Source organism: Podarcis vaucheri, assembly GCF_965113315.1.
Source record: "Podarcis vaucheri genome assembly, chromosome: 18".
Lineage (NCBI taxonomy): Eukaryota > Metazoa > Chordata > Lepidosauria > Squamata > Lacertidae > Podarcis > Podarcis vaucheri.
In genome coordinates this window covers 11,780,804-11,807,748 of record NC_138756.1, presented here as the reverse complement: position 1 = coordinate 11,807,748, position 26,945 = coordinate 11,780,804, and the positions used below count along the sequence as shown (strand labels likewise).

The 26,945-nt window shown below is 47.2% G+C and overlaps 2 protein-coding genes across 10 annotated transcripts in view; one reads left to right on the top strand and one right to left on the bottom strand.

The window, feature by feature from the left end:
* Nucleotides 1–26,945, top strand: part of KISS1R (KISS1 receptor) — a 285,361-nt gene that overhangs the window by 136,995 nt on the left and 121,421 nt on the right. The gene's annotated exons all lie outside the window — the stretch shown is intronic.
* Nucleotides 1–26,945, bottom strand: part of TCF3 (transcription factor 3) — an 83,318-nt gene that overhangs the window by 16,687 nt on the left and 39,686 nt on the right. For 5 of the 9 annotated variants that reach the window (XM_082206397.1, XM_082206399.1, XM_082206400.1 and 2 more), the window contains exons 4-15: nt 24,270–24,346; nt 23,326–23,422; nt 18,398–18,456; nt 16,708–16,837; nt 12,828–12,877; nt 9,240–9,342; nt 8,458–8,597; nt 7,240–7,366; nt 3,631–3,689; nt 2,901–2,979; nt 1,676–1,749; nt 344–538 (exon numbers count right to left, since the gene is read on the bottom strand). In XM_082206397.1, the coding sequence (XP_082062523.1) occupies nt 344–538; nt 1,676–1,749; nt 2,901–2,979; nt 3,631–3,689; nt 7,240–7,366; nt 8,458–8,597; nt 9,240–9,342; nt 12,828–12,877; nt 16,708–16,837; nt 18,398–18,456; nt 23,326–23,422; nt 24,270–24,346 (1,190 nt within the window). The remainder of the gene's footprint in view (nt 1–343; nt 539–1,675; nt 1,750–2,900; nt 2,980–3,630; nt 3,690–7,239; nt 7,367–8,457; nt 8,598–9,239; nt 9,343–12,827; nt 12,878–16,707; nt 16,838–18,397; nt 18,457–23,325; nt 23,423–24,269; nt 24,347–26,945) is intronic. The other 4 variants (XM_082206401.1, XM_082206395.1, XM_082206394.1 and 1 more) reach the window with 3 other exon arrangements.

Sequence of the window (26,945 nt, the reverse complement as noted above, 5' to 3'; positions counted from 1 at the left end):
TTGTTTTTAAAAGTCTGGAACGGATTAATCCGTTTTGCATGACTTTCTATGGGAAAGCGCTGCCTCGGTTTTGGAACGCTTTGCTTTTGGAACGGAATCCATATTCAGTTGCTCTTTTAGGAGTTGTTTTTAAAAGTCTGGAACGGAACAATCCGTGCTGCGTTACTTTCTGTGGGAAAGCGCTGCCTTGGTTTTGGAACGCTTTGGTTTTGGAACGGATGAAGTTTGAGAACCAAGGGACCACTGTATAACGGTTTGAGCAACCTAACTTTCATTACAGGGGGAAAAGAGAGAATAAAATATTATCAAAAGGATGGACTGGCACCCTCGACTTGCCCCTTACCAGATTTGAGTGCCGATTGGCGATTGGCAAGACAGAGGCGGGAGGGAAGGATTGGCTGAGGCTGCCCACTGTCGTGCCGTGAGCCGATGCCGCCGACGCCAGCAAATCGTGTATATCCCTGTGGTTGCTCTGCCCCACCGCGTGGTTCCGCAGGACGTGGATGGCTTCGTCCAAGTGGTCTTCCATCTTGTTTTGCTTGGGGGAGAGAAACGAGAAAGGGTATCAGCCAAGCTGGTTTGCTCCTTGCTCCGGAGGGTAGGACTCGAACCCATGTCTTCAAGGGACGAGGAAGGAGATTCCCACTCAGCGTGGTGGAGGGTGGGTGCCCATCTGTCAGCGGAGATTGCTGCATTGCAGGGGGTTAATAATAATAATAATAATAATAATAATAATAATAATAATAATAACAACAACAACAACTTATTTATACCCTGCTCATCTGGCTGGGTTTCCACAGCCACTCTGGGTGGCTTCCAGCAAAATATTAAAATACAATAATCTATTAAACATTAACAGCTTCCCTAAACAGGGCTGCCTTCAGATATCTTCTAAAAGCCAGGTAGTTGTTTATTTCCTTGACATCTGAAGGGAGCCACAGGGAGGGCGCCACCACCGAGAAGGACCTCCGTCTTGTTTCCTGTAACCTTATTTCTTGCAGGGAGGGAACCGTCAGAAGGCCTTCGGGAGATGGACCCAGGTGTCCGGGCTGGACGATGGGGGTGGAGAGGCTCCTTCAGGGATACTGGACCGAGGCCATTTAGGGCTTTCAAGGTCAGCACCAACACTTTGAATTGTGCTTGGAAACGTCCTGAGAGTCAATGCAGATCTCTCAGGACCGGTGTTATGTGGTCTCCACTCCCAGTCCCCAGTCCAGCTGCCGCATTCTGGATTAGTTGCAGTTTCTGGGTCACCTTCAAAGGTAGCCCCATGGAGAGCGCATGGCAGTAGTCCAAGCGGGAGATAACCAGAGCATGCACCACTCTGGCCAGACAGTCTGTGGGCGGGGAGGGTCTCATCCTGCATACCAGATGGAGCTGCCCTGGACACAGAACTGACCTGCTCCTCCATGGACAGCTGTGAGTCCAAAATGACTTCCATGCTGCGCACCTGGTCTTTTGGGGGCACAGTGACCCCATTCAGGACCAGGGAGTCCCCCACACCTGCCCACCCAGATGGGCAGGGTATAAATAATGAATTATTATTATTATTATTATTATTCCTGCATCGGAGTGGGTTTAGGCCGGATGACCTAACTTTACGATTCTAGGAGTCTATGAATCACATCACGAGCTCCCTTTTCCGGAAGCGGAGGGGAACAGGAAGGATGCTTACCAAAGTATGAAGTGTGCCTTCGTAGCTTGGGGATAAGGCACCCTGTCCGCCAGCCCGGGGCCACTGCGAAGAACCTGGGGGGGGGGCAGGAAAATAAGAGAGTTGGTGCCCGGGGACCAGGACAAAACACAGAGGAGTCTGCCGCTGGCGAGATTTCTTTCTTAGAGCACTTAAAACTTTAAAAAGCAACCTTGAGGCTGCTTGAGAACAAAGCCACGACGTTGTCGGTCAAAATAAGAATCAAAAGCCGCAGTGTAAAACCGTGCAAAGGTAATTAAATTTAATGGGGGGGGCGGAGATTAAAATGAACGACAACACCCAACAGGTCTGAACGTTTTGCCTGAGCAAAGTCCGCCTTCTAAAAGGCAATTACAGCCTTGGTTCTCAAACGCCTTGGTACCCAAACAACGTGGAACCCAAACACTGCAAACCCAGAAGGAAGTGTTCTGGTCTGCAAACTTTTTTTCGGAAGCTGAACGCACTCCGTTTTGAGTGTTACGCTTCCGATTTGAGTGCGATCTGCTGTTTTTGCTATTTATTTTGCGTTTCTGTTTTTGTGGCTCTTTTTTTGCGACTGTGTGGAACCCAGTCCAGCTACTGATGGACTGATTGCATGACTGCAGTACAGTGGTACCTCAGCTTACATACGCTTCAGGTTACAGACGCTTCAGGTTACAGACTTCGCTAACCCAGAAATAGTGCTTCAGGTTAAGAACTTTGCTTCAGGATGAGAACAGAAATCGTGCTCCGGTGGGCACGGCAGCAGGGGGAGGCCCCATGAGCTAAAGTGGTGCTTCAGGTTAAGAACAGTTTCAGGTTAAGAACGGGCCTCCGGAACGAATTAAGTACTTAACCCGAGGTACCACTGTACACTGTTTATTGCTTTATTTTATGGATCAACTGTCTCGTCAGATAGTAAAATCCATGTTCAGTTGCAGTTTTAAAGGGTTGTTTCTAAAAACCTGGAACGGATCAATCCGTTTTGCATTGCTTTCTATGGGAAAGCCTGCCTTGGTTTGGGAACACTTTGGTTTTGGAACGGACCTCCGGAACGCATGAAGTTTGAGGACCAAGGGACCACTGGAATAGCCTTTTTCTTTTTAAAAAGCCTGCTTCTTTAGGGGGGTGGTCCTAATCTCGTGCTCTAGACTCCAGGACCTATTCTAGGGTTGCTACATAAACCCGCCCCCCCCCCGCAAAAAATAAATAAATGCAAAAAGCTCACCTGTTATTCCCTGAGGGGACCCCACCGGTGTGGATGGGTTCGAAGAGAAATTATTGCTAGAGTGATCTGGGGAGTAGATCTGAAAAAGGGGGAAATAAAGTCAACAGCGACACTCCAGTATAGGAGTACTACAATATATCCAAAACAGTATATTTTATAAAGCTATAATATATCCAAAACAATGGGAGAAATTGGAAGGACCTCAAAAGAGAAGATAGACAGGGACTGGAAGGTGTTTAAAGGACACTTGCAAAACCATATCGAAAAATCAGAACTCCTGTTAGAATAAACAAGTTCCGTTTTAAATAATACTGAATAAGATGGATAACAATGTGTAATAGAAAAAGAAGCATGGAATTAGGTTAAAGGTGTGTGAAAGAAAGTAATAGAAGTGGAAAGAAATTGCAATTGAGTAGATTGGAAGTCTAACACAAAGGTGGTGGGTGGTGATGGGAAAAAGGAATTATCTGTGGGATTGAGTGTAAGTATGTCTGAACATTTTTAAGGATTGCATGAAATGTATGTTTGTATGCTTGTATATTTGCAATATATGTGTATTAATGCTGAATTATTTTAACAATAAAAACTTTTCCAAAAAAAGGAGAGAGAAAATCAACAATGAAAAGGTTTTGTCTTCTTTCTGGGAGCCAGGCAAATAATACAGGGTGGGAACTTTTATTCCCCCAAAAGGCAAAGCTTCTCTTAAATTTTTTGGGAAAGGGGCACTTACCGAAGCCAATGCTTTCCCAAGCGCATCTCCTGAACTTCCAGCAGTGGTTCCTCGGTTACCTGGCACAAGAGGAAAGGAGGAGGGTGAGGGAGAAGGAAAACTGGCGCACGCGAAAGGAGAATTGCCCGTGGAAATATGGAGCCAAGGCAGCTGCTTTGATCAGGCCAGATTCATTTTAAATACTCAAGCAGGGATAGATTTATTCAGTGTTTTTTTTCTGGGGAAATACCCCTAATAGTTTTGTGAATCTCTGTACTTTTGTCCATTTACTGTATTTATTTCCCCCGATTTGAACTATAAAATGGTGGTTTTCTTGAGCCAAAACGAGAGTACCCCCCAAACATTTTTTTTAAGAGAACTGGATTTAGGAACACCCGTTACCCAAAGGCTAAAAAGGGAGGCAAACATTGCGGCAAAACCAAATGGAAACTTTGGACGTTCGAGGGAAAATAGGCCTTCTCGCGACAAGAAATAACTAGAGTCGTTTCACGGTAGCAATTGATAATCGCCATCGTTATTAGGCTGTTGCACCGGTTGTCGAGCTAATGGAATATAATAGGGAGAGAAACGAAGGTTCGTGACCGAAAATGCAAAAATAAAAGCCGAGGGAAGAGAAGAGAAGAGAGATTAATAGCCACCGGGGTTTTGCAAGCGGGGTTTTGCAACAGGTTCATTGCAGGGTGAGGGAGATTAACACGCCCTGCGTTTCAAGCCCCTTCACCCGTGTGTGTGTGTGTGTGTGTTTTCTCACAACAGAAGCCCCTGGCCTTTCGGAGCTTTGATCCGACCACGACGCCCCTTCCCGCCCCTGCCCCGTCCAAGTAATCCCCTCCTCCTTGTGCAACCGGTCTGCATTTCGCCCCACGATTGCTTCTTTATTTCTGGGTCTGTGTATGTGTGTGGAATTTGCACGCTCAGAGACGAACACCCTCCGCCGTCCCGGGTGCAAAAATGAAAAAAATGCACCACTCTCCCTGCAAAGACGCCGTCCGGTTACCCTGTGGCAAAGACAGGCATGCTGAAAGCACAAATCATATTATATTATATACACCGTATTTTTCGTTTTATAAGACACACTTTGCCCCTCCTATAAAGTAAGGGGAAATGTGTGTGTGCATCTTATGGAGCGAATGCAGGCCGCGCAGCTTTCGCTGAAGACAGGAGAGCAAGAGGGATCGGTGTGCAATTAGCCAAGAACTCTTGCTCTCCCAGCTTTGCTTCGCTGGAGAGGCGCTGCGCAGGGAGGGAGAGAATATTTTTTCCCCTGTTCTCCTCCTCTAAAACTAGGTGCGTCATATGGTCGGGTGTGTCTTATAGAGCGGAAAATACGGTATGTAAAATAAACCTTCCGTTTCTCCTCCCACTTTGCTGGAGAGGCTGAGCAGAGAGGGAGAGAATATTTTTTTCTCGTTCTCCTCCTCTAAAACTAGGTGCGTCTTATGGTCGGGTACGTCTTACAGAGCGAAAAATACGGTATATAAAAGAAACCGGATTCCAATTCCGAAGCAGAGGGAGGCTGCGTGCTTGCGGCCGCTGTACAAGGGGGGAGGCATTAGCGTCGGACGGCCCCCAGACAGGGGCTTAGACCCAAAGGCATCTATTTCCGTAGCGCTAATGGCTTTCCGACACTCCCCAAGAGATTAACCTACATCTAGCAGGAAGGGACGAGAAAGGGAGGGGTGGGGTGGGGGGCGGAGTGCCGGCCGAAGGAAAAGGCCGGGGGGGGGGGTGTTGCACCTGAGGCAGGTGACGGAAAGGAAATAAACCTGGGGGGAACCTAGGTTTATAATTGCCCCCCCAAAAGATGTTAGATTGTTTTTCTGTGCCACAACTGCAGCTAGAATTTGGTATCTGAAGAAGTGTGCATGCACACGAAAGCTTATACCAAGAACTAACTTAGCTGGTCTTTAAGGTGCTACAGGAAGGAATTTTTTTATTTTAGCTAGAATTTTGTTAGCCAAGAACTGGAAAACACAAGAAGTCCCAACAGTGGAGGAATGGCAGATGAAGACGATGGGACTTTTCGGAGCTAGCCGACCGGACCGGAAGAGTCCGCCACCAGGAGCAGGAGGAGGAGTACCAGAAGGAACAGATGAAATTCATAGACTATTTATCCAAATATGCTAAGATAACTTAATTGGAAAAACTTGCAAATACCAGATAGGCTTAGGATTTAAATCTGCGACGTTAGAGAATAATATGTTTAAAGTCAAAATGGAAGCAAACAAAGATGTTAAGGGATTAAGTTAATTTTATGAGAAAATTGGTTTTGGAAAACCGTTACAGTGATATACACTGAAATTCAGCCGGGGGGAATCACTTAACAATGTTACTAAGATTGGATCAAGTACAGTTAAGATGTATGTATGTTTGTTTGTTTGTTTGTTTGTTTATTTTTTTTTGGAAAACCAATAACTTTTTTTGGAAAAACCACAAACCTGCAAGGAACCCCCCCCCCCAGGTCCTTGCAAATAAACCGCCCCCCTCCCTGATTCCTCGCGGACATCAGGGCAGCCGGGAAATTCGGTTTTCTGATCGTGAGATTTGCCGGCGCACGTTAGCAACGCTAAGCAGGGTCCGGTCCGGTTTCGGATTGGACGGCATAGCTGTCAACTTTCCCCCTTTCATGCGAGGAATCCTATTCAGAATAAGGGAATTCCGCTTTTAAAAAGGGAAACGTTGACAGCTATGTTGGATGGTGCCAGATGATATCCTGAGAGTCCCTTATCCCGACGCTACGATTCGACGGTAGGTGTCGAAGGGATCTATGGAAGTGGTCCAACCAAAACCAATTTTCTCTGTCCTGTCCTGTGTCCCAAACGCATCATTGCGCTTAGAGGCTAATCTCCACTCAGTAGAAATATGGATCTGGCGCAGGACGCTGAACTCTGGCTTTGCCTAAACTCAAATACAGTGGTGCCTCGCAAGACGAAAATAATTCGTTCTGCGAGTCTTTTTGTCTTGCGATGTTTTTCGTCTTGCGAAGCACGGTCCATCGCAACTGCGCCTCTTCAAGCGGCTTTAAGGAAAAAGCGCAAGACGTTTTCGTCTTGCGAAGCAAGCCCATAGGGAAATTCGTCTAGCGAAGCAACGCAAAACCGAAAAACCCTTTCGTCTAGCGAGTTTTTCATCTTGCGAGGCATTCGTCTTGTGGGGCACCACTGTACCCCCTGGTCTAATATCCCAAAAGCGCCTGGTCTAAAATGGTCTATCAAAAACTTCACTCTTGTGGTTTATCACCACAACAGCTACTCATCATTTAGGCGCTGACAAATTAGGCGGTTTGCTTTGCCTAAATGATATCGAGCGTCAGAACAACTTGGCCACAATAAGGAAATTTTGCCCATGGTTTGGCTATTTTCCACCTTCCCATTTCAACTCTCCGGCACCCTCTCTGCATAATCTAGCAATTCTAAAATATAGACGCGCTTAGACTGTCTCGAGATTGAATATCTTGCCCCCGGCTGGACTTGAGGGACGATTCCAACAGATGCCACACGAAAAACACAAGCGCCTCCAACTTTGGCCTGCAAATTTCTGGAACGCAATCCTCGATTATCAGCAACAACAGGAAAAATAAAACAAAAAGGAAAGGGTTTGGATACGAACCCATGACGCTCTCCGTCCCGCTGATGGGGGGCGTGTGGCTGGAGACTCCGTACTGGTTGGAGGCTGAGGAAAAGCCTGAGACCGAAGGGAGTCCGCCATTCACTTCTCCTGAATGCATCGGGTAGTTCTGTAAGGGGACAAAGGGGTCAACCTGTTTTTTTAGTAAAATTGCCCCAGAAGATTCCCGGACATTTTAGCTGTCAATTATTTTCGTCGGGCTACATCTGGGAAATTTTGTACGTATGGCCTTCTGGCGGTTCCCTCCCTGCGAGAAGCAAGGTTGCAGGGAACCAGGCAGAGGGCCTTCTCGGTGGTGGCGCCCTCCCGCCATATGTCAAGGAAATAGACAACTGTCTGACTTTTAGAAGACAGATCTGAAGGCAGCCCTGTTTAGGGAAGCTTGTAATGTTTGAAGTTTTATTCTGTTTTTATACGTACTGGAAGCCGCCCAAAGCGGCTGATGGGAAAATCAGAGAGTCATTATGGTTTAGGGGTAAGAGTGACATACTGGGAACTGAGAGACCTGGGTTCAAATCTCTGCTTAGCCCTGAAGCTCACTGGATGTGACTTTGGGCCCATCGCTGCCTCTCCGCCTGACCTAGTGAGGTTACAGGGAACCAGGCAGAGGGCCTTCTCGGTGGTGGCGCCCCCCATCAGATGTCAACGAAATAAGCAACTATCTGACTTTTAGAAGACATCTGAAGGCAGCCCTGTTTAGGGAAGTTTACAATGTTTGATGTTTTATCATGTTTTTAATATTCTGTTGGGAGCTGCCAGAAACCAGGCCAGAAGGGTGGGATAAAAATAATAAATTGTTATTATTAGTAATAAAGGTAAAGGGACCCCTGGCCGTTAGATCCAGTCGTGGCCGACTCTGGGGTTGCGGCGCTCATCTCGCTTTATTGGCCAAGGGAGCCGGCGTACAGCTTCCAGGTCATGTGGCCAGCAGGACTAAGCCGCTTCTGGCAAACCAGAGCAGCGCACGGAAACGCTGTTTACCTTCCCATCGGAGTGGTACCTATTTATCTACTTGCACTTTGACGTGCTTTCGAACTGCTAGGTTGGCAGGAGCAGGGACCGAGCAACGGGAGCTCACCCCGTCATTGCGAGGATTCAAACCGCCGACCTTCTGATCGGCAAGCCCTAGGCTCTGTGGTTTAACCCACAGCCCCACCCGCGTCCCTATACCCCCCCCCCAAAAAAAATCTGTGCCATTACCATCCTTTCGTGCTGATGAAGACTGCTGAAGTTGCCGGATTGCGGGAGAGGAGAGGACGACGCTCCCAGAATGGCCCCGTAATTGGACTGGCTGATGGAGGTTGAGGAATTCCACAAGTCCGCCGAGTTGTGAAGTCCATCTGCGAGACGTGGGCAAAGAAAGAGGGTTTATTTTCTCCTCTCCGTTAAAAAAAATTAAATAGTTATGCTTTTCAAATTTATACATTTCACTAATTTTGAAAAAAATACATTGAATTTGGCATAGCTCACTCTTGCCCCCTAGTGTCGCACTGGTGTATTGTGCTTTGCAACACGTTTATAAAGCGTTTTACTTGCAGCTGTGTAGCTGAGTCCAGAAAGAGAGAGAGACAGAGAGAGAGAGAGAGAGAAGGAGGGAAAGAAAGAAAGAAAGAAAGAAAGAAAGAAAGAAAGAAAAAGACAGAGAGAGAGAGGAGGGAGGGAAAGAGAGAGAGAAAGAAAGAGAGAGAGATAAGGAGGGAGGGAAAGAAAGAAAGAAAGAGAGAGAGAGAGAGAGAGAGAAAGGAAGGAAGGAAGGAAGGGAGGGAGGGAGGGATAGAAAGAGATAGAGAGGAGGGAAAGAAAGAGAGAGAGAAGGAAAATTGTCTTTAGGGCAGATCTGGGAACCATCAGTGACCCTCCCGAGGGCCACTTTGAGTTGCCGCCTAGTAACAACCCGAGGGCCACAAATGCTTCCCCCTCCTGGCCCCTGGGGTCAGGGTCCCTCCCTCTGGAGGCCCACCTGGCCGGGGGGGGGTCCGTACCTGGCATGTAAAAGGCTCCAGGGTAGACAGTGCTGGGGGCTTTGGATGGGGGGTAGCTGGCCGGTTCCCTGCTATAGTCGTCACCTGAGTTGGGTGGATATACCTGTGAAAAGAGAGAAAAAAACGGGAAAAGTCGTCACCCATTCAATCCCCAGCCGGCAGCATCTGCGGAGTCCGTGCCGAGTGCGAATTCCGACCACCTCCGGAGGAACCCACGATTCCCGGGCCAAGGAGTTTTCAAAGTTTTATTCTGTTTATTATTATTATTATTATTATTATTATTATTATTATTATTATTCTGTCCCCTTCTTTTCCCCTAGAGCCAAAATGAGCAGGGCATCAAGAATGATTTAAAAATTATTAATAATTGGAGGCTTGCAGATCTAATAATAATAATAATAATAATAATAATAATAATAATAATAGCTGTTTACTTGGTCATTTTCCTATGTTGTGAAGGCTGAAATTGCAGTTCGGTGGAGCAGGGTCAAGATATTAACTGATACGCGTGAAATTTCATATATAGCTGTATAATCCCTAGTGTAGTAAGATAAGACCTTTGAAGGAGGCATTAAAAAAAAAATAAGTTTTTCATGCCCTAATATGGATCCTTTATGCGCTCCTCATTCCTTCTTAAATCGCACCCAGGGTGTTTCTTTGGGGGGGACGGACTAATTTGTTTTTTTTTTGGGGGGGTGCAAATTCAGAAATGACCGATTTTGAGACGCCAAAAAACCACAAAACCGAAACTGGCGTCATAGTTTCAAGAGGAGCAGAATTTAGGCCTCCGGGAAGATTCTCAGACTCTTTTAAAATGACGTGGATCTTTCGCTCGCTTTGCATATATCACGGGGGGGGGGAGAGAACGGTTCGCGCGCCCCCCAAGTTTTGATGACGACAATCTTGCACCCATGCTAAACAGCCTTTTTAAAAAAATGCTTTAAAAAAACAACAACAACCCCACCCAACTTGAATTTGCAGGGACCCAAAAACGAATAATAATAAAAAACGATTCCAAAATCGTACACGCCCCCCCTCCAAGTTCCGATGATGAGAATCTTGCACCCAAGCTAAACAGCCTTTTAAAAATTGCTTTTTAAAAAACCCACCCAACTCAAGGGGGGGACGGATTTGCAGGGAACCAGGAAAAAATAACAATAATAAACGATTCCAAAATCGTACACGCCCCCCCTCCATGTTTTGATGGCGAGAATCTTGCACCCATGCTAAACAGCCTTAAATTTTTAAAAAATGCTTCTTTTTTAAAAAAAACCCCACCAAACTGAGGTGGGGACGAATTTGCAGGGAACCAGGAACAAATAATAATAATAATATGATTCCAAAATTGTATACACCCCCCCTCCAAGTTCCGATCATGTTTTTTTTTAAGGATCTTGCACCCATGCTAAGCAGCCTTTAAAAAATGATAATATAATCTTGCATTTTATTTTTTTGAAAGCAGCCAACTCAAGGGGGACGGATTTGCAGGGAATAAAATAAAAATACCATCTCTCCCCCCCCACATTCCCCCCCCCCCGCAGCGTGTTCTGTGTACTGGAGCGAGAGGTGCAGGGGTTTTTTTGGGTGGTGGTGGGGTGAAGAGGGAGAAAAAAGAGAGGGGAGTTCGGAGCGGGGAGGGGGGGGACCGTAGCCGTCTGCAAAGAATAAGAAACCCGGCAAATTGCCTTTTCCTATAATTTGATTACATAGCAGGAGCCGGGGAGCAGAGCAGGAATAATAGCTCCGTGCCATCTGCCAGGGCTTGGCAGGCTGCCAGATTTGCAGGCAGCTGCGCGGGGATGGGGGGGCGCGAGGAGGAGGAGGAGGGGGGAGGCCCCCCAAAATAAAATCAAATAAAAAAAGAGGGTGGAGGCAGTGGGAGAGAGAGAGGAAAAAGGAGCAGCGTCAAAAACGGGGTTGCAAAGGGAGAAAACCCCAATATAAGGGGAATCTGCAAACAGGAGCGTGTGTTTGTGCATGCCATGGCAATGTTATTGTCGTCCCCCCCCCCAAAAAAAAATCTGCAAACTGAAGCAAGGATGATTCCTTCGCGGGGAGAATAAAATAACTATGCAGTTTTCGAATCAGAGAAAGGAGAATTCTTTGCAGACTTGCCTTCTGTGGTCTTTTTTTGGGGTACCCCAATTGACAATGTGTGCCCCCCCAAAAAATATTCTGCAAACTGAAGCAAGGATGATTCCTTCGCGGGGAGAATAAAATTACTATGCAGTTTTCGAATCAGAGAAAGGAGAATTCTTTGCAGACTTGCCTTCTGTGGTCTTTTTTGGGGGTACCCCAATTGACAATGTGTGTGCCCCCCAAAAAAATTTCTGCAAACTGAAGCAAGGATGATTCCTTCCCCCCTTCCCGGGAAAAAAAAAATAACTATGCAGTTTTCGAATCATATAAAAGGAGAATTCTTTGCAGACTTGCCTTCTGCTGTCTTTTTTGGGGGTCCCCCAATTGGCAGTGTCCCCCCCCCAAAAAAATAATAATTCTGCAAACTGAACAAGGAAGATTCCTTCCCAGGAAAAAAAAAATTGCTATGCAGTTTTCGAATTGGAGGAAAAAAGAATTCTCTACAGGCTTGCCTTCTGCGGTCTTTTACGGGGTACCCCAATTGACAATGTGTCCCCCCCCAAAAAAAATAATTCTGCAAACTGAAGCAAGGATGATTCCTTCCGGGGGGGGGATAAACATGCAGTTTTCAAATCAGAGAAAGGAGAATTCTTTGCAGACTTGCCTTCTCCTGTCTTTTTTTGGGGAGGGGGATAAGATTGGGGGGCAGTTGTGGGGCTTGAGGGTTTCATTAAGCACCCCCCAAAAAATGCAAAATTCTGGACATATACCCCCTTCCCCATATGTGGAAAATAAAACAGAAAACTCAGGCGCATAGGCGTAGTAATAATAATAATAATAATAATAATAATAATAATAATAATAATAATATAATGTATACTGCCCTATAGCTCTCAGGGTGGATTGTGAGATAAAACCGCAATGTTAAAAACAGAAAACGTGCCATCGAAATAAAAACGAAAAACTAACCCCAAATAAAAATAAAACACATTTCAAATGGGACCTGGTAGAACAGGAATGTTTTCGCCTGGCACCTAAATGAAGGGGCCAGGCGAATCTCCCTGGGGAGAGCATTTTGCAAAAGGGAGCCACCACGGAAAAGGCCCTGCTCTCAAGCTGCCCCCGTCCGGACCTCTCCTGGGGGAGGCACACGAGAAATGCATCTAAAAGAGATCTCAGGGTCCGGGATCCCTTGATCCATGAAGGGATCCCCACTTCCCACCTTGGTCCCGATATAGAGCTTTAATTCCCGCACCCCCCTTTCCCCGCCAGGTGCCCAAACGTCTCCGGCCGGCCCTGCCCACTGCCCGCCGCAAGGGCTTCCCTCTCGAACTCGCCGCATCCCCAACGTTTGCAGCCCGCCGGGCATTCGGTGACATCACAGAAGCTCGGCCAATGGGAGGCCCAGGCCGTTAGCGCTGCCCCTCCCTTTGACTACACGGGGGGGGGGGCGGACACACCCCAGTTGCGGCCGCCTTTGCCAGAGAGTAAAACGGAAAAATGGCTTACCGAAGAGGGAAGTCCCGGAGGAACTTTCCGGACTTTTTTCGGCTGTCCGTCTGGATTTGGGGTGCGAGGAGGAAGGGGGGAGAGAAAGGGGGGGAGAATTTTTTTTAAAAAAGCGTTAGCAAACATAATTAAAGAGCCATTCCTAAAGTGGCAGATTAGATTTCGTAGCGCCAGGGGTGCCTTCTGCCAACCGAAGCCCCCCCCCAAACCTGTTACACCCCAGATTTATTCATTCTTATTTCCGTATTTTTCAGTCTATAAGACGTCCCTAAGACACCCCTATTTTGGGGGGACTCCGGTTTAAGAAAATGGGGGGAGATACTATCCGTGTATAAGACGGGCCCAGATTTTGAACATTATTTTAGAGTAAAAAAAACAACTGGAAAGTACGTTATTTTATTTATTTGTTGAATTCATAGAGCACCCCAAACGCACAGGTCTTGGGGCGATTCACAAGCAGATCTCAAAAGATTACAAAATGCATTCGGGGTTTTAAAGGGGCTGAACGCTGCTGCTCTAAATAATCTATAATATTATAATATAATAATTTATATTCCGGTTTCATTCTGCGAACCGCCCTTGAGGTGGTGTATAAATTCAGTGGAAAAAAATAAGTCTCCGAGCCAAAGTCCAACGGACTTATTACGGGCGCGAGCCCAGAGGCCACGATCCGTTTCCAAAAAAGGTCCCCCGGGACGTTTCGCTCTTCCGGTTATGACCACACGGCTCGCTATTTCGGGACGGGCTGGGGGTATTTTTAGTATTCCTGGTTTCGGTGCTGTAATCTTGAGGGTTTCATTCTCGAACTCAAGACCCATAAGTTGCATTAAAGAGACTCCCTCAAAATCTTGTTCTCACGGGGGGGGGGGGACTAGATCTCCCAATGGGATCCACCCCTCCAAACTTCATATTGCTACCTGTGTACAGTGGGACTTTGGTTCCCAAATGCAGAAAACCCACAAGTGAGCGTTCCGGTTTTCAAACGCTTTTTGGAAGCCAAACATCCGGACGCGGCTGTCGGCTCTTGTTTCCGGGGCGCCTGCGCCAATCAGAAGCTGCGCCTCGGTTTCCGAACATTTCAGAGGTCAGACGGACTTCCGGAACGGATTAAGTCTGGCGCTTTTGTTTTTGCTCTTTATTTTGCAATTTTGTTTTGGAGGCTTTTTCGGTTCATTTGTTTTTGTGACTGCGTGGAACCCAGTTCAGCTACTGATTGATTGATTGTGTGACTGTGGAAATGGATAAAAGCCCCGCATCCAAACCATGACCACCATCAGTGCAGGCAAGAAAAAAAAAATAATTTTTATCATCTACAATACTGCCTTATTTATTTCATAAGACAGTACATTGATTCTTGCTTTCATTTTATGGATCCATGGTCTCGTTAGATAGCAAAATTCATGTTCAATGACTGTTTTAGGGCTTGTTTTTAAAAGTCTGGGGCGGATTAATCTGTTTTGCATGACTTTCTATGGGAAAGCAGTGCACCTTGGTTTTGGAACGCTTTGGTTTTGGGACGGACTTCTGGAACGGATTAAGTTCTAACTTAACCACTGTATCCCCGCAGCTTGAATTTCCAACGGTTATCCCTTCTGCCAAACCTCGAATGCCAAAATACGAAACCCCCAATCAGCACCAGGAATTTGGAACAGGGAATCGCACAGAGACACGGCAGCCTCTTGGGTGGATAGTAATAGTAATAAATAATAAGAATAATAATAATTTATAGCCCGCCCATCTGGCTGGGCTTCCCCAGCCACTCTGGGCGGCTTCCAACAGACTATTAAAATACAATAGTGTATTAAACATTAAAAGCTTCCCTGAACAGGTCTGCCTTCAGATGTCTTCTAAAAGTCAGATAGTTGTTTATTTCCTTGACATCTGATGGGAGGGCGCCACCACCGAGAAGGCCCTCTGCCTGGTTCCCTGTAACCTCGCTTCTCGCAGGGACGGAACCGCCAGAAGGCCCTCAGGAGATGGACCCAGGTGTCCGGGCTGGACGATGGAGGTGGAGACGCTCCTTCAGGGATACTGGACCGAGGCCGTTTAGGGCTTTCAAGGTCAGCAGCAACACTTTGAATTGTGCTCGGAAACGTCCTGGGAGCCAATGTAGGTCTTTCAAGACCGGTGTTATGTGGTCTCAGCGGCCGGATAGGGGCTCCGGAATCCGGGAAAGTTTTAAATATCCTCTTTTTTTTGGTGGCACAACCCCCTTTGGGAGACGGGTCCCCAAAAGCTCGGCGCTAAGACCCCGCAGACCGGAGGGGGCTGGGGGGGGGAGAGAGAGGCATTTTACGGAGTGAACCTGCTCTCCACCACCAGAACAGGTGGATTTCATTAGTTCCAAGGCGGGGGGATGAAAGCGAAAAACGGGGGGAGGGAAAGGGGCAGGAAATTGTGCAGGAGGGAGACCGATGGGGGGGCGTGTGGTATTGAGCAGGCAGAGCGGCCCCACGCCCCTTTCCAGACAGGGAATGTTCATGGGATTTTATTATTTTATTTTTTTGCACACACAAAAAATGGTTTTGCAAGAAAATACCTCATTGCTGGGGGAGGAGGCAGGAAGAAAGGATAATAGGGAATTTTGGAAGAAAACGCGTCTTTGCTGGGGAGGGCAGCACACGCAGAAAAAGCATAGGTTTTGGGGCATTTTGGAAGAAAATGCGTCTTCGCTGGGGAGGGAGGCACAGGCAGAAAAAGCTAGGTTTTGGGCATTTTGCAAGAAAATGCGTCTTCGCTGGGGAGGGAGGCACAGGCAGAAAACAGCAAAGGCTGCTGCCAGCCAGAGCTGGATGAAACGATGTTTCGACTTTGTGCAAGATGCCTGCTCTTGCCAACTTCTGGAGAATCTCGGTTGTGTTTTTATTTCCGGGACAGCAGGTTTCTAGACCTCATTGTGCCGAGAAAACGCACTGAAAAGGGCAGCTATTGAAGGCTTGATTTATTTGGGGGGTGGGGTGGGGTATTGTCTGCTTCCTCGACTACTGCCGCCCCGAAATAAAGCAAAATAACTTAGGCAAAGTTTAAAAGGGGGGGGGGAATGAAGCTTTTTTTTTTTTTTTTTTTTTTTTTGCACATGGCTGAGTTCTCCAGCAAGCCTCCATTCCAGAGATTCCTTTCCCGCAATGAATGCCAGATGTCTGGAAGCGGAGCGGAGCGTTTCCTGTACGCACCTCTCTCTCTGTTCTGCCCCGTAATAAATGTGGAGGGGGGGGAATAAATGAAGAGCTGGGGGTGGGGAAAGAAGAGCTTCTGCCGGTCCGTGCAGGCAATATTCAGCTACATGGGCCAGTGTACAGGTCTGATTCCTGATATCTCTAAGCAGGGTGGGAAAGGAGAGGGGCTGCCGGTCCGTGCAGGCAATATTCAGCTACATGGGCCAGTGTACAGGTCTGATTCCTGATATCTCTAAGCAAGGTGGGAAAGGAGAGGGGCTGCCGGTCCGTGCAGGCAATATTCAGCTACATGGGCCAGTGTACAGGTCTGATTCCTGATATCTCTAAGCAGGGTGGGAAAGGAGAGGGGCTGCCGATCCATGCAGGCAATATTCAGCTACATGGGCCAGTGTACAGGTCTGATTCCCCGGCTCTCTAAGCAGGGTGGGAAAGGAGAGGGGCTGCCAGTCCGTGCAGGCAATATTCAGCTACATGGGCCAGTGTACAGGTCTGATTCCCCGGCTCTCTAAGCAGGGTGGGAAAGGAGAGATGCTGCCAGTCCGTGCAGGGAATATTCAGCTAGATGGGCCAATGAACAGGTCTGATTCCCCGCCTCTCCAAGCAGGGTGGGAAAGGAGGGATGCTGCCAGTCCGTGCAGGGAATATTCAGCTAGATGGGCCAATGAGCAGGTCTAAGGAGGGATGCTGCCAGCCTGTGCACGTACCTATGCTGCTGTCCGCCCCTCTCCGGCGAGGGTTGTTAGCGTACGGGTAATATTGCGAGCCGCCCTTCACCCCCGTCGGCGACAATGCGCTGGGGCTCGAAATCCCCATTTCGCCGGGCAGGAAGCCGGGCTGCGGGGACGAGAGAGAGAGGAAGACAACAACGTCCGTGAAAAAGAGATTAATAATAATAATAATAATAATAATAATAATAATATATTATTTATACACCGTCCATCTGGCTGCGTTTCCCCAGCCACTCTGGGCGGCTTCCAACAAAACACTAAAATACAATAACCTGTTAAACATTAAAAGCTTCCCTAAACAGGGCTGCCTTCAGATGTCTTCTAAAAGTTTGGTAGTTGTTGTTCTCTTTGACTTCTGGTGGGAGGGCGTTCCACAGGGCGGGCGCCACCACCGAGAAGGCCCTCTGCCTGGTTCCCTGTAACTTGGCTTCTCGCAGGGAGGGAACCGCCAGAAGGCCCTTGGTAGAGGGACCCCGGTGTCCGGGCAGAACGATGGGGGTGGAGACGCTCCTTCAGGGATACTGGGCCATTTAGGACTTTCAAGGTCAGCACCCACACTTTGATTTGTGCTCAGAAACGTCCTGGGAGCCAATGTAGGTCTTTCAGGACCGGTGTAATATGGTCTCAGCGGCCGCTCCCAGTCCCCAGTCTAGCTGCCGCATTCTGGATTAGTTGCAGTTTCCGGGTCACCTTCAAAGGCAGCCCCACGTAGAGCGCATGGCAGTAGTCCAAGCAGGAGATAACCAGAGCATGCACCACTCTGGCCAGACACTCTGCGGACAGGGAGGGTCTCATCCTGCGCACCAGATGGAGCTGCCCTGGACACAGAACTGACCTGCGCCTCCATGGACAGATGTGAGTCCAGAAGGACTCCCAGGCTGCACACCTGGTCCTTTGGGGGCACAGTTTTGGCCTGGTTGTGGGTGCGAGAGAAGCAGCCAGGCAGCATATGCCGTTGTGTTTCTGCATTCCCCTGAAACCATGAGGAGTAGCGCCTTTAGGGAGAAGCGGAAAGCCGCTCTCAGTGCAGAGCTATAGGGGCAGCTTTGCTGCTGCTGCTGCGTTCGGATCCTGCCCCCCATCTTCGCTCCCCCTCCCCACACCTCCTCCCTGCAAACAACCCCACCCCCCAAACCCCACATAGAAATGCACAACGTTAAAACCCGCCGCTGGCATTTATGCACCTCTGCTTTTAAAAATTAAATTGCGCCGGGGAGCCAGTCCCCACGCAGCTGTTTCGGAAACGCAACGTCGGGGGGAAACCGCTGTGGGTTTCTAGGCAGCGTCTTGGTTGGAGGGAGAGAGAGAGTACGGGATTGTGAAGTCAGGAAGGGCCCTCCAGAAGTCATCCAGCCCAACCTGCTGCTTTCTCGACGAAAGCATCTAAAAAGGAGCAAGGAAATCCGATTTCTCGGGTGCAAAAAACGAAGGTGCAAAAAGGCATCTTGGAGTTGGGGAGTTTTCTCCGCAAACCGCTGGGGGGGGTCTCCTAGTCAAACGAAACCTCCATGTTCTGCAGCAGTCTACCTGCAAATACCCACAAATATCCGAGCTTTTGTGCCATTTGCTGGCGGGCTCTGGGACACCAAACGCCTGACAAGATCCGTACTGGCAAAACCCCGAACAGCAAAAGGAGATAATGGATAAGTTAAGGAATTTTGCTCACCTGGTTCAGAGCCGGCATGTCTCTTCCAAACGGGTAGGCGCCTCTTTCTGTGCCTTTCCCTAGAGAAAAGAAGAAGAGGGAAGGGAAGAAAAAAAAAAGAGTCTGTGAGCACCCAAAACCGGGGGTTGGATTGCATGACCTCTGGGGTTCCCATTCCAAGTTTTGTTTTTGAGGACAGAGCAAAGAATTGAGGGAGAACAGGCATGGGAGCATTTGAGCTCACGTTTTCAAGCAAAGCTTAAAATTATTATTATTATTATTATTATTATTATTATTATTATTATTATACCACCCTTTACCCAAAACGTTAAAACCTCCGAAATGAATGCACAGATCAGGGCAAAATCCTGCCGTTCCGGAGTCCGCACTCCTCTGCATTTTGAGAAATGCATTCTGCCGAATTTTTGGAGAGGCGTCCGGGCGAGACAAAAGGAGGTGTTTGAAAAACGCATTTTGCGATGAAATTGGGACTTAAAAATACACATTTCCGTATGGGTTTTCAGAGAGGAAAAAAGGAAACACATTAATGTGGAAATGGGATAGGATGTAGTTGATTATGATAACAACAACAACTTGAGATCTAAAGGCCTGGGGTGTACAGGGAGGAGGAAATGGTGGGTTCTGCCCCAAATTTTCCCGTTTCCTCCAGTTTTTCAAAAACAAATAACGTGGGGGGGGAGAGACAAGAAAAAATAGAAAAAATAGAGGGGGACGTAAAGGGCCTTCTTGGTGGTGGCGCCCACCCTGTGGAAGGCCCTCTACTTCCCCCTCTATTTTTTTCCTGCCCCCCTCCGTTATTTGGGGGACAACCCCACCATTTCCCCCTCCCTGTACAACCCAGGCCTTTAGATCTTGAGAGATGTCAGATTACGTGGACTGCCTTACGAAATGGGACTGCCTTTTGTCCAGACGTATGGCATTTTTTCCTTCCAAAAATGCCTTCAGGCGTCTCCTAAACGTTGCATAGTTCGTGACATCTGATGGGAGGGCGTTCCACAGGGTGGGTGCCACCACCGAGAAGGCCCTCTACCTGCTTCCCTGCAACCTCGCTTCTCGCAGGGAGGGAAGACCCTGGGGAGAGGGACCCCGGTGTCCGGGATGGAGATGAAGGGATGAGGCCGTTTAGGGCTTTCAAGGTCAGCACCAACACTTTGAATTGTGCTTGGAAACGTCCTGGGAGCCAATGTAGGTCTTTCAAGACTGGTGTTATGTGGTCTCGGCAGCCGCTCCCAGTCACCAGTCTAGCTGCCGCATTCTGGATTAATTGTAGTTTCCGGGTCACCTTCAAAGGTAGCCTCAGATAGAGCGCATGGCAGTAGTCCAAGCGGGAGATAAGCGCAATGATAATAATATAGGATAGAGAGAGTTGTGCATCAAAATCATTCCTGTCTGAAGGGAGGGTGCCACCACCGAGAAGGCCCTCTGCCTGGTCCCTGTAACCTCACTTCTCACAGGGAGGGAACCGCCAGAAGGCCCTCGGGAGAGGGACCCAGGTGTCCGGGCAGAACGATGGGGGTGGAGACGCTCCTTCAGGGATACTGGGCCGTTTAGGGCTTTCAAGGTCAGCACCAACACTTTGAATTGTGCCTGGAAACGTCCTGGGAGCCAATGCAGGTCTTTCAGGACTGGTGTTATGTGGTCTCCATTCCCAGTCCCCAGTTTGGCTGCCACATTCTGCATTAGTTGCAGTTTCCGGGTCACCCTTCTAAGGAAAGCGCATTGCAGGATTCGCTGCCATGCACCCTCAAACTGCCTTCCCTGGTTCCACTTTGAAGGAGAGACAGAGCTGGGAATTATCCTGGTGTCTAACAAACAAGTAAACTGGCAAAAATGTAATATCGCTTAGGGCTGCCATACGGCCGTAATTCCCCAGACATAGCCAGGATCCGCCCGCTGAAAATGGCGTCCGGGCGAAATTCTTCCAAAAAGTGGCTTAAATGTCCCAGGGGAAAACCTTATCGGAATCACTGGATTTTATTTTTTGGCGATGTCCCTAAAAAAGGGTGTTCGTGTGTGTCTGTAAAAAAACTTCATTTTTCTTTTGGAGATTTTGCAAAAAAACCCCACACAAACAAATGTCGAAATACGGCCACCCTATGCTTTTCTCCGACGCCCACATTCCCCGACTCTCTGGAGAGACTTAGCATTAAGTCAGCAAGAGGTCGCGGGGTTGCAAGGCAAAATCTTTTAACTGACCTAATTCCCCCCCGCCTCTGTCAAAGCGGTTTAGGAGCTAAATTTGCCACGCGGAGGACGGCCTCTCGCAGGGCCCCCCCTTATTTCTCTTTCCTCTCCGTGCAAAAAAATGAACGCCGCCAGGTTTCGTCACCAGATCTAGGGCCTCAATCGCCTCTGCCTGGTGAGAGAACCGTGAGTTTTCCCCTTATTTATTTTCTCACACACATACACACGGCACCAGGGTTAAGGCTAAACCGTGGTTAAGAAAAGCAGGCGCAAAACCCAGAGCTGACGCATTTGCCCAGGGTCCCAGGGACCAGAACGAAAAATGTCTGAACATCTATTACATTACAACAACAACCAGGGTTAACGCTAAACCGTGGTTAAGAAAAGCAGGCGCAAAACCCAGAGCTGACGCATTTGCCCAGGGTCCCAGGGACCAGAATGAAAAATGTCTGGAGATCTCTCTCTCTCTCTCTCTCCCCCCCCCCAGCTAAACCATGGTTAAGAAAAGCAGGCGCAAAAATCCCAAGCTAAACCGCGGTTCAGAAAAGCAGGTGCAAAACCCAGAGCTGACGCATTTGCCCAGGGTCCCAGGGACCAGAATGAAAAATGTCTGGAGATATCTCTCTCTCTCTCTCTCTCTCTCTCTCTCTCTCTCCCCCAGCTAAACCATGGTTAAGAAAAGCAGGCGCAAAAATCCAAAGCGAAACCGCGGTTAAGAAAAGCAGGCGCAAAGCCCAGAGCTGACACATTTGCCCAGGGTCCCAGGGACCAGAACGAAAAATGTCCGGATCATCTGAATATCTATTTTTTTAAACCAAACCAGGGTTAACGCTAAACCGCGGTTAAGAAAAGTAGGCGCAAAACCCACAGCCGTCACGTTTGCCCGAGGTTCCAGGAAGCAGAACGGAAAATGTCTGGATCCAATAATTCAGGCACGCCCAACAGGTAGACTGTGATCTATCGGTAGATCACGGGACGTCTGTGGCAGATCACTAGTAGATCACTGGCTCCTCAAGCGCAACAACTTTAACCCCTAAAAACAGGGTTTTCCTTGCTAAAAAAAAGCTCAGCAACTGTGATCCCCGAACCCCCCAAAAAGGGGGTAGATCTCTGCCAGTTTTGAACTCTGTGAGTAGATCGCGGTCTCTTGGGTATTGGCCACCCCTGCAATAATTGTATTAAAAATGCAATTTTTTGGGGGGGGGGAAGTGGCAAGAGAGGAAGGAGGCGAGATAAGGTGGAAGAGATTAAAGGCAGCGATTGGCGTGGTGGGGGGAGGCCGGGTGTGTGTGTGTGTGTGTGTGTCTTCATCAGCCTGAACCGATTAAAAAACCATTGTCCAATACGGTAGCGGCTCACAACGCCAGCTAGATTAGCAGGCCGGGTCTTTTCGGAAAAGGAGTTAATTGCTAGAAATAACGATCCACCCAGGGCTTATCGGCTCCCAGACTAGTTAACCGCTATTCGCAAACCCCCCCAATAAAATAAAACCCAAAATTCGTTTGCAGGTATGCAGTTTTTGCAAAAGGGAGATCAATGGAGATTTGATTGGCATCTATTTATTTATCGGCGCGGGTGAATTAACAAGACACCCCCTCTCGGCCTTCCCTCTTTCTCTCCCCCCCAAAAAAACACCCGGATTAGCGGGGATTAGCAGAGTCTCAGACTCAAGAGGGGGGCGTTTCGGAAGAGGGGAAGGGAAGGATGCAAACTGTTGCGGTCGGTCAAAGATGGACAAAGGTGGCTCCCCCCAAAAAAATTCACTTTGGGGTTCCCCCTTAGGGTGGTTCATAAAAAATTGTGGGTTTTTTATATATATTAAACTCCTGCTCCAAAGGTCTTATTTTACTACACCAGGGATTATATAGCTATATCTGAAATTCCATGGATATCGGTTAATATATTGACCCCGCTCCACTGAACTGAAATTTTAGCCTTCACGACATAGCAAAACAGGAAAGTAAACATCTATTTTTGTGGAGGGGGGTCGAGATATTAACTGATATGCATGGAAATTCCAGATATAGCTATATAATCCCCAGGGTAGTAAGAGAAGACCTTTGGAGCAGGTATTTTTTAATAAAAAGCTTTTTATGAACCGCCGTATTAAAATAATTAAATTAAATTTTATTATTATTGAATTGATTTTGGAATGAATTGATCAATTAATCGATTATGATTTTATGTCATTTTTACCGATGTTAGCCGCTCTGAGCCTGGCTTCGGCTGGGGAGGGCGGGGTATAAATAAATTTTTATGATTATTATTTTATTATTCCCCGTCTTTGTGGACCCACCCATGTGGTTTAGAGGTTAGGGCGGTAGACTAGGGCGCGGGTTCGAATCCCAAAACTCAAGCTGTCCGCCCGCAGCCCTCCCGGCTCTGTGTGCGAAAGCAGCTGCCCCTGTACCGAAAAAGCTCGTTCCGGCACTCGGCGCATGCTCAGAGGCGCGCTTGTTCTCCCGTTCTGCACGCAAAGCGAAACGCAGAGCCGATCCAGCACGCCCGAAGTGACCGCCCTCGGCAGCCCCGAACACAGAAAGCTAGATCTGGCCTGTGCCGCTCGCTGCACCAAATGCCCCATTGACTTTAGTGGTGTCTGCACTGGCTGGCAGCAGCTACTGCTGCGAAAAATAAAGTGTGGGACACCGCAGCGGACATCTAGCCCACCCCGCATCGCGATGCACCTCCGGCGAGAAATTTTGGAACAGGAAGCTTTTCCCCGCCAACGCAGCGGCTCTCACCTACGATCCCAGACCCCAGGAATGATGACGAAGATAGGCTATTATGGGATGGGAGTTCTCTGTGCTCGCCGTAGTGGGAGCCCTCGCCGTAGCCCTGCTGGAAGAAGGAGAAAGAAAACATTGTAGGAGCGAGTCCTTAAAAAACAAAAGCGACAGGGTGGGTAAAAACCAATGGTTAAAAAAATAAATAAATCGGATTTTTTAAAAATTTAAATCAGATTTTTAAAATAAAATGCTTTTTTTTGGGGGGGGGGAGATTTTCTATTTAAGTTGCATTATAGTCCAAAGGCTACAAGGAAATAAGGATTTGTTTTAAGCTTTTCATGCGTGCTAAAACTCAGCCTAAGTTTATTATTATTATTGTTGTTGTTGTTTTCATTCTAAAGTCTAATCGTTTAACCACACCAGTTAACAAACATATGCTACAAAGTTATTGTTTTAGTTAAATAAATTGTCCAAATTGTTATTCACGAAACGATTATTTTTCTCCTTCCAATAAAGTACAGCCGAAAAAGTCGTCCGAATATACACAGTTAACTTATTAAACCTCGCCGTAATTTCACAGTTACCTGCCTTCTGTATTGCTAATTGTATCACCAAATCAGTAAATTTTTGATATAACTGTAAAAACGGCTCTGGAAATTTATTATTCCAAAAATGAAACCTCCATCTGGTTGTCAGTATTAAGAGCAGACCAGCAAGGCTGAGTCTTTCTGTAAAGAAAATTGATTGAAATCAAGTCTTACTGACTAGTGATTTGACCTTTTCTTCCTATTCTTTTTATGTTGTATTGTTGTTTTATTACTATGGCTGAAACAAATAAAGATTCATCCATTCAACTGCATACACCCCTATTTGCAACCCCCCAAAAAATGATTCTCAAAAGCAAGAGATTATTAATATTTTTTGCTCTATTTCAAAGTGTTTTTTCTAATTATCCTTACCCTGACTTGGTCAAATGTGGAGTTATTCTGATCTCCTGCTGCCCAGGACCCAGAGGCCGGCCGCTCGTCCAAACCTGCTGGAGAAGGGGGGGAGAATAAAAATTAAACCAGCCCAGGATAATAATATTATTATTATTTAAAGGAATCAGCTTTGATAAGCAGTCCCATCCTACAAAGACAGTGTTCTCCTGAAGCTAAAACGGCTTTCCTTCCACAAACAGAGCAATATTTGGATGTTTAAGAGACAATAAAGAGACTTTTTTCCTGTTTTGCAATGTTCCCGCGCAGGGATACTCCGCTTCACAGCAGAACTGGATGATAGATTTTTAAATTCCATCATGGGATGGGATTGCATGCAGTAGGGTGTCAGGATGGGGGAAATGTTATATTTTGTGTTCCAACAACAGAGAAGAGGGGAGAGGCGAGGTGGGGAGAACGGCGAACTCCCCAACTTTAGTTAAATCCATATTATTTTCTAAAAAACAACCACCCCCAAATAAAATATGGGGGGAGGCGGGGGAGTTGCCCCACACTTAATTTGGTTAAACTGAATTATTTCCCCCGGATTGTTCTGGTTCCAGTGGTTTCGTATTCCCACAGAAACTGACCCTATTGGCCCATGCCCTGGGCTGCTAGCTTTCTGCTTGCAGAAACAGCCCTCCTCAACTTGCCCAGCTGGGGCGTGCAACCCGACGGGCAGAGGCAAGGGGGCTGAATTCGCAGAGCACGTGCGCCGGGTTCGAATCCCGGCGCATCCAGATCGGGCGGAGAATGTCCGCGGCCCAAAAGGCGGGAGAGATGCTGCCAGCCTGTGTTGGCAACACTGCCCTGCAGGGACACAACAGCAGTTTCCTACAGGAAGACGGGTCCATTTTATGGTGTTGCAGTGGTGCCTTGGTTCTCAAACGCCTTGGTATCCAAACGCCGAAAACCCGGAATTAAGTGCTTTGGTTTTTGAACGTTTTTCGGAAGCCGGACGTCCGATGCGGCTGTCGGGTATTGTTTCCGGGGCGCCTGCGCCAATCAGAAGCCGCGCCTCGGTTTCCGAACATTTCAGAAGTCAAACGGACTTCCGGAACGGATTAAGTTTGGCGCTTTTGCCATTTATTTTGCGGTTTTGTACAGTATTTGAGGCTTTTTCGGTTCATTTGTTTTTGTGACTGTGTGGAACCCAGTTAAGCTACTGATTGATTGATTGATTGATTGACTGCAGAAATGGATTAAAAAAAACCCAAACAATGACCGTCATCAGTACAGGTGAAGAAAAAATAATAATTTTAATTTTTATCATCTCCAATATTGTCTTATTATATAGCACAGCGCATTGATTCTTGCTTTCATTTTATGGATCAATGGTCTCGTTGGAGAGTAAATTCCATGCTGTTTTAAAAAATCGATCCGTTTTGCATGACTTTAAGCACTGCCTTGGTTTTGGAACGTTTTGGTTTTGGAACGGGATTTCCGGAACAGCTTAAGTTTGAGAACCAAGGTATCGCACTGGGCATGCAAAGGTCTTTGACGCACGCCCCGACGCGAGTGTGCAAGGCTGGGTGTGCAAAAGTGCAACGCCGCACTCACACAAAAAAACACCCCATTGTGTGAATCGTTTCCCGCCCCCCTTTCCATCTTATTATTATGTGAATCGCAGCGTTCCCCATCTCCCCTCACTGTTCATTTAACCAGAAACTTCTTTCAAAATTGCAAGGCTTCCATTCCGCAGCCTTTTGTGTTAATCATTTCCCCGGAGAATCGGTGTTTAATTGCTGTCTAATTTGCATAATTATGCATATTAATCTCCACGCCTAATGAATATTCATAACCCTCATTTAGATTTTGTTTCCTAATCAAAAAATAAAAAATAAAAATACCCCGCTCCTCCTTTCCCCCCCCCCAATCCCTGCTCTCTCCAATGTGATTACTTTGCGGAATCGCGGTGGCGGAAAAAAAAAATGTTAATGCGACTTGGGGTAGTATTTTTTTTTCGGAGGGGCGAGCTGTGCATTCCTGTCGCCTCCGACAATAACTTTTGCTCTGAAAAATGCGCCATTTACTGCCTCCTAACCCCTGGTGACCCCCCCCTTTTTTTTGACGCTCCGTTCTAGAAGAGTTTAATCTGCGTCGGCCAAAAACGTGAAATTTACAAAACCCGCTAATAAAAAGCAGGATTTGAGAGCTTCGGTAAATCACTATACAGCCGGGTCAATGGACATGGGTCTCTGCCCGCAAGGAGCTTACAGATCCTACATTCTGACACAGAGGAACGGTTAAAGGAGCAGATCAAATGATAGAATCGTGGGGCCAGGGAGAAGAGTCGGTGGGAGAAGAGTGGAGGAAATTTAAAATTTATTTACAGAAACATTGCAAAATTTTTGAACGTTGATGACGTTGAAATGAATTTAAGGGGTTCTAGCAACAAGGCAAAATGTAAGATGGGATTGATAATAGATAAACTAAATTGATTATGAATTTGCTGAAACAACTTTAAAAAAGGGATACAAAAAAGGGAGGCGTGAGGAAGTCAGGAAAATAAGTTAACTAAAGAGGAGCTAAAAAAGAGGGAGTTTTGTTTTTTGTTTTTTTTTCTTCTTTTTTATGTGCTTTTCATTTTTCTAATGTTTGTATTTTTGTATTTTGATTCTGTATCTTTCTGTTTTTGTGCTTTTTTCTTCTGTTTCT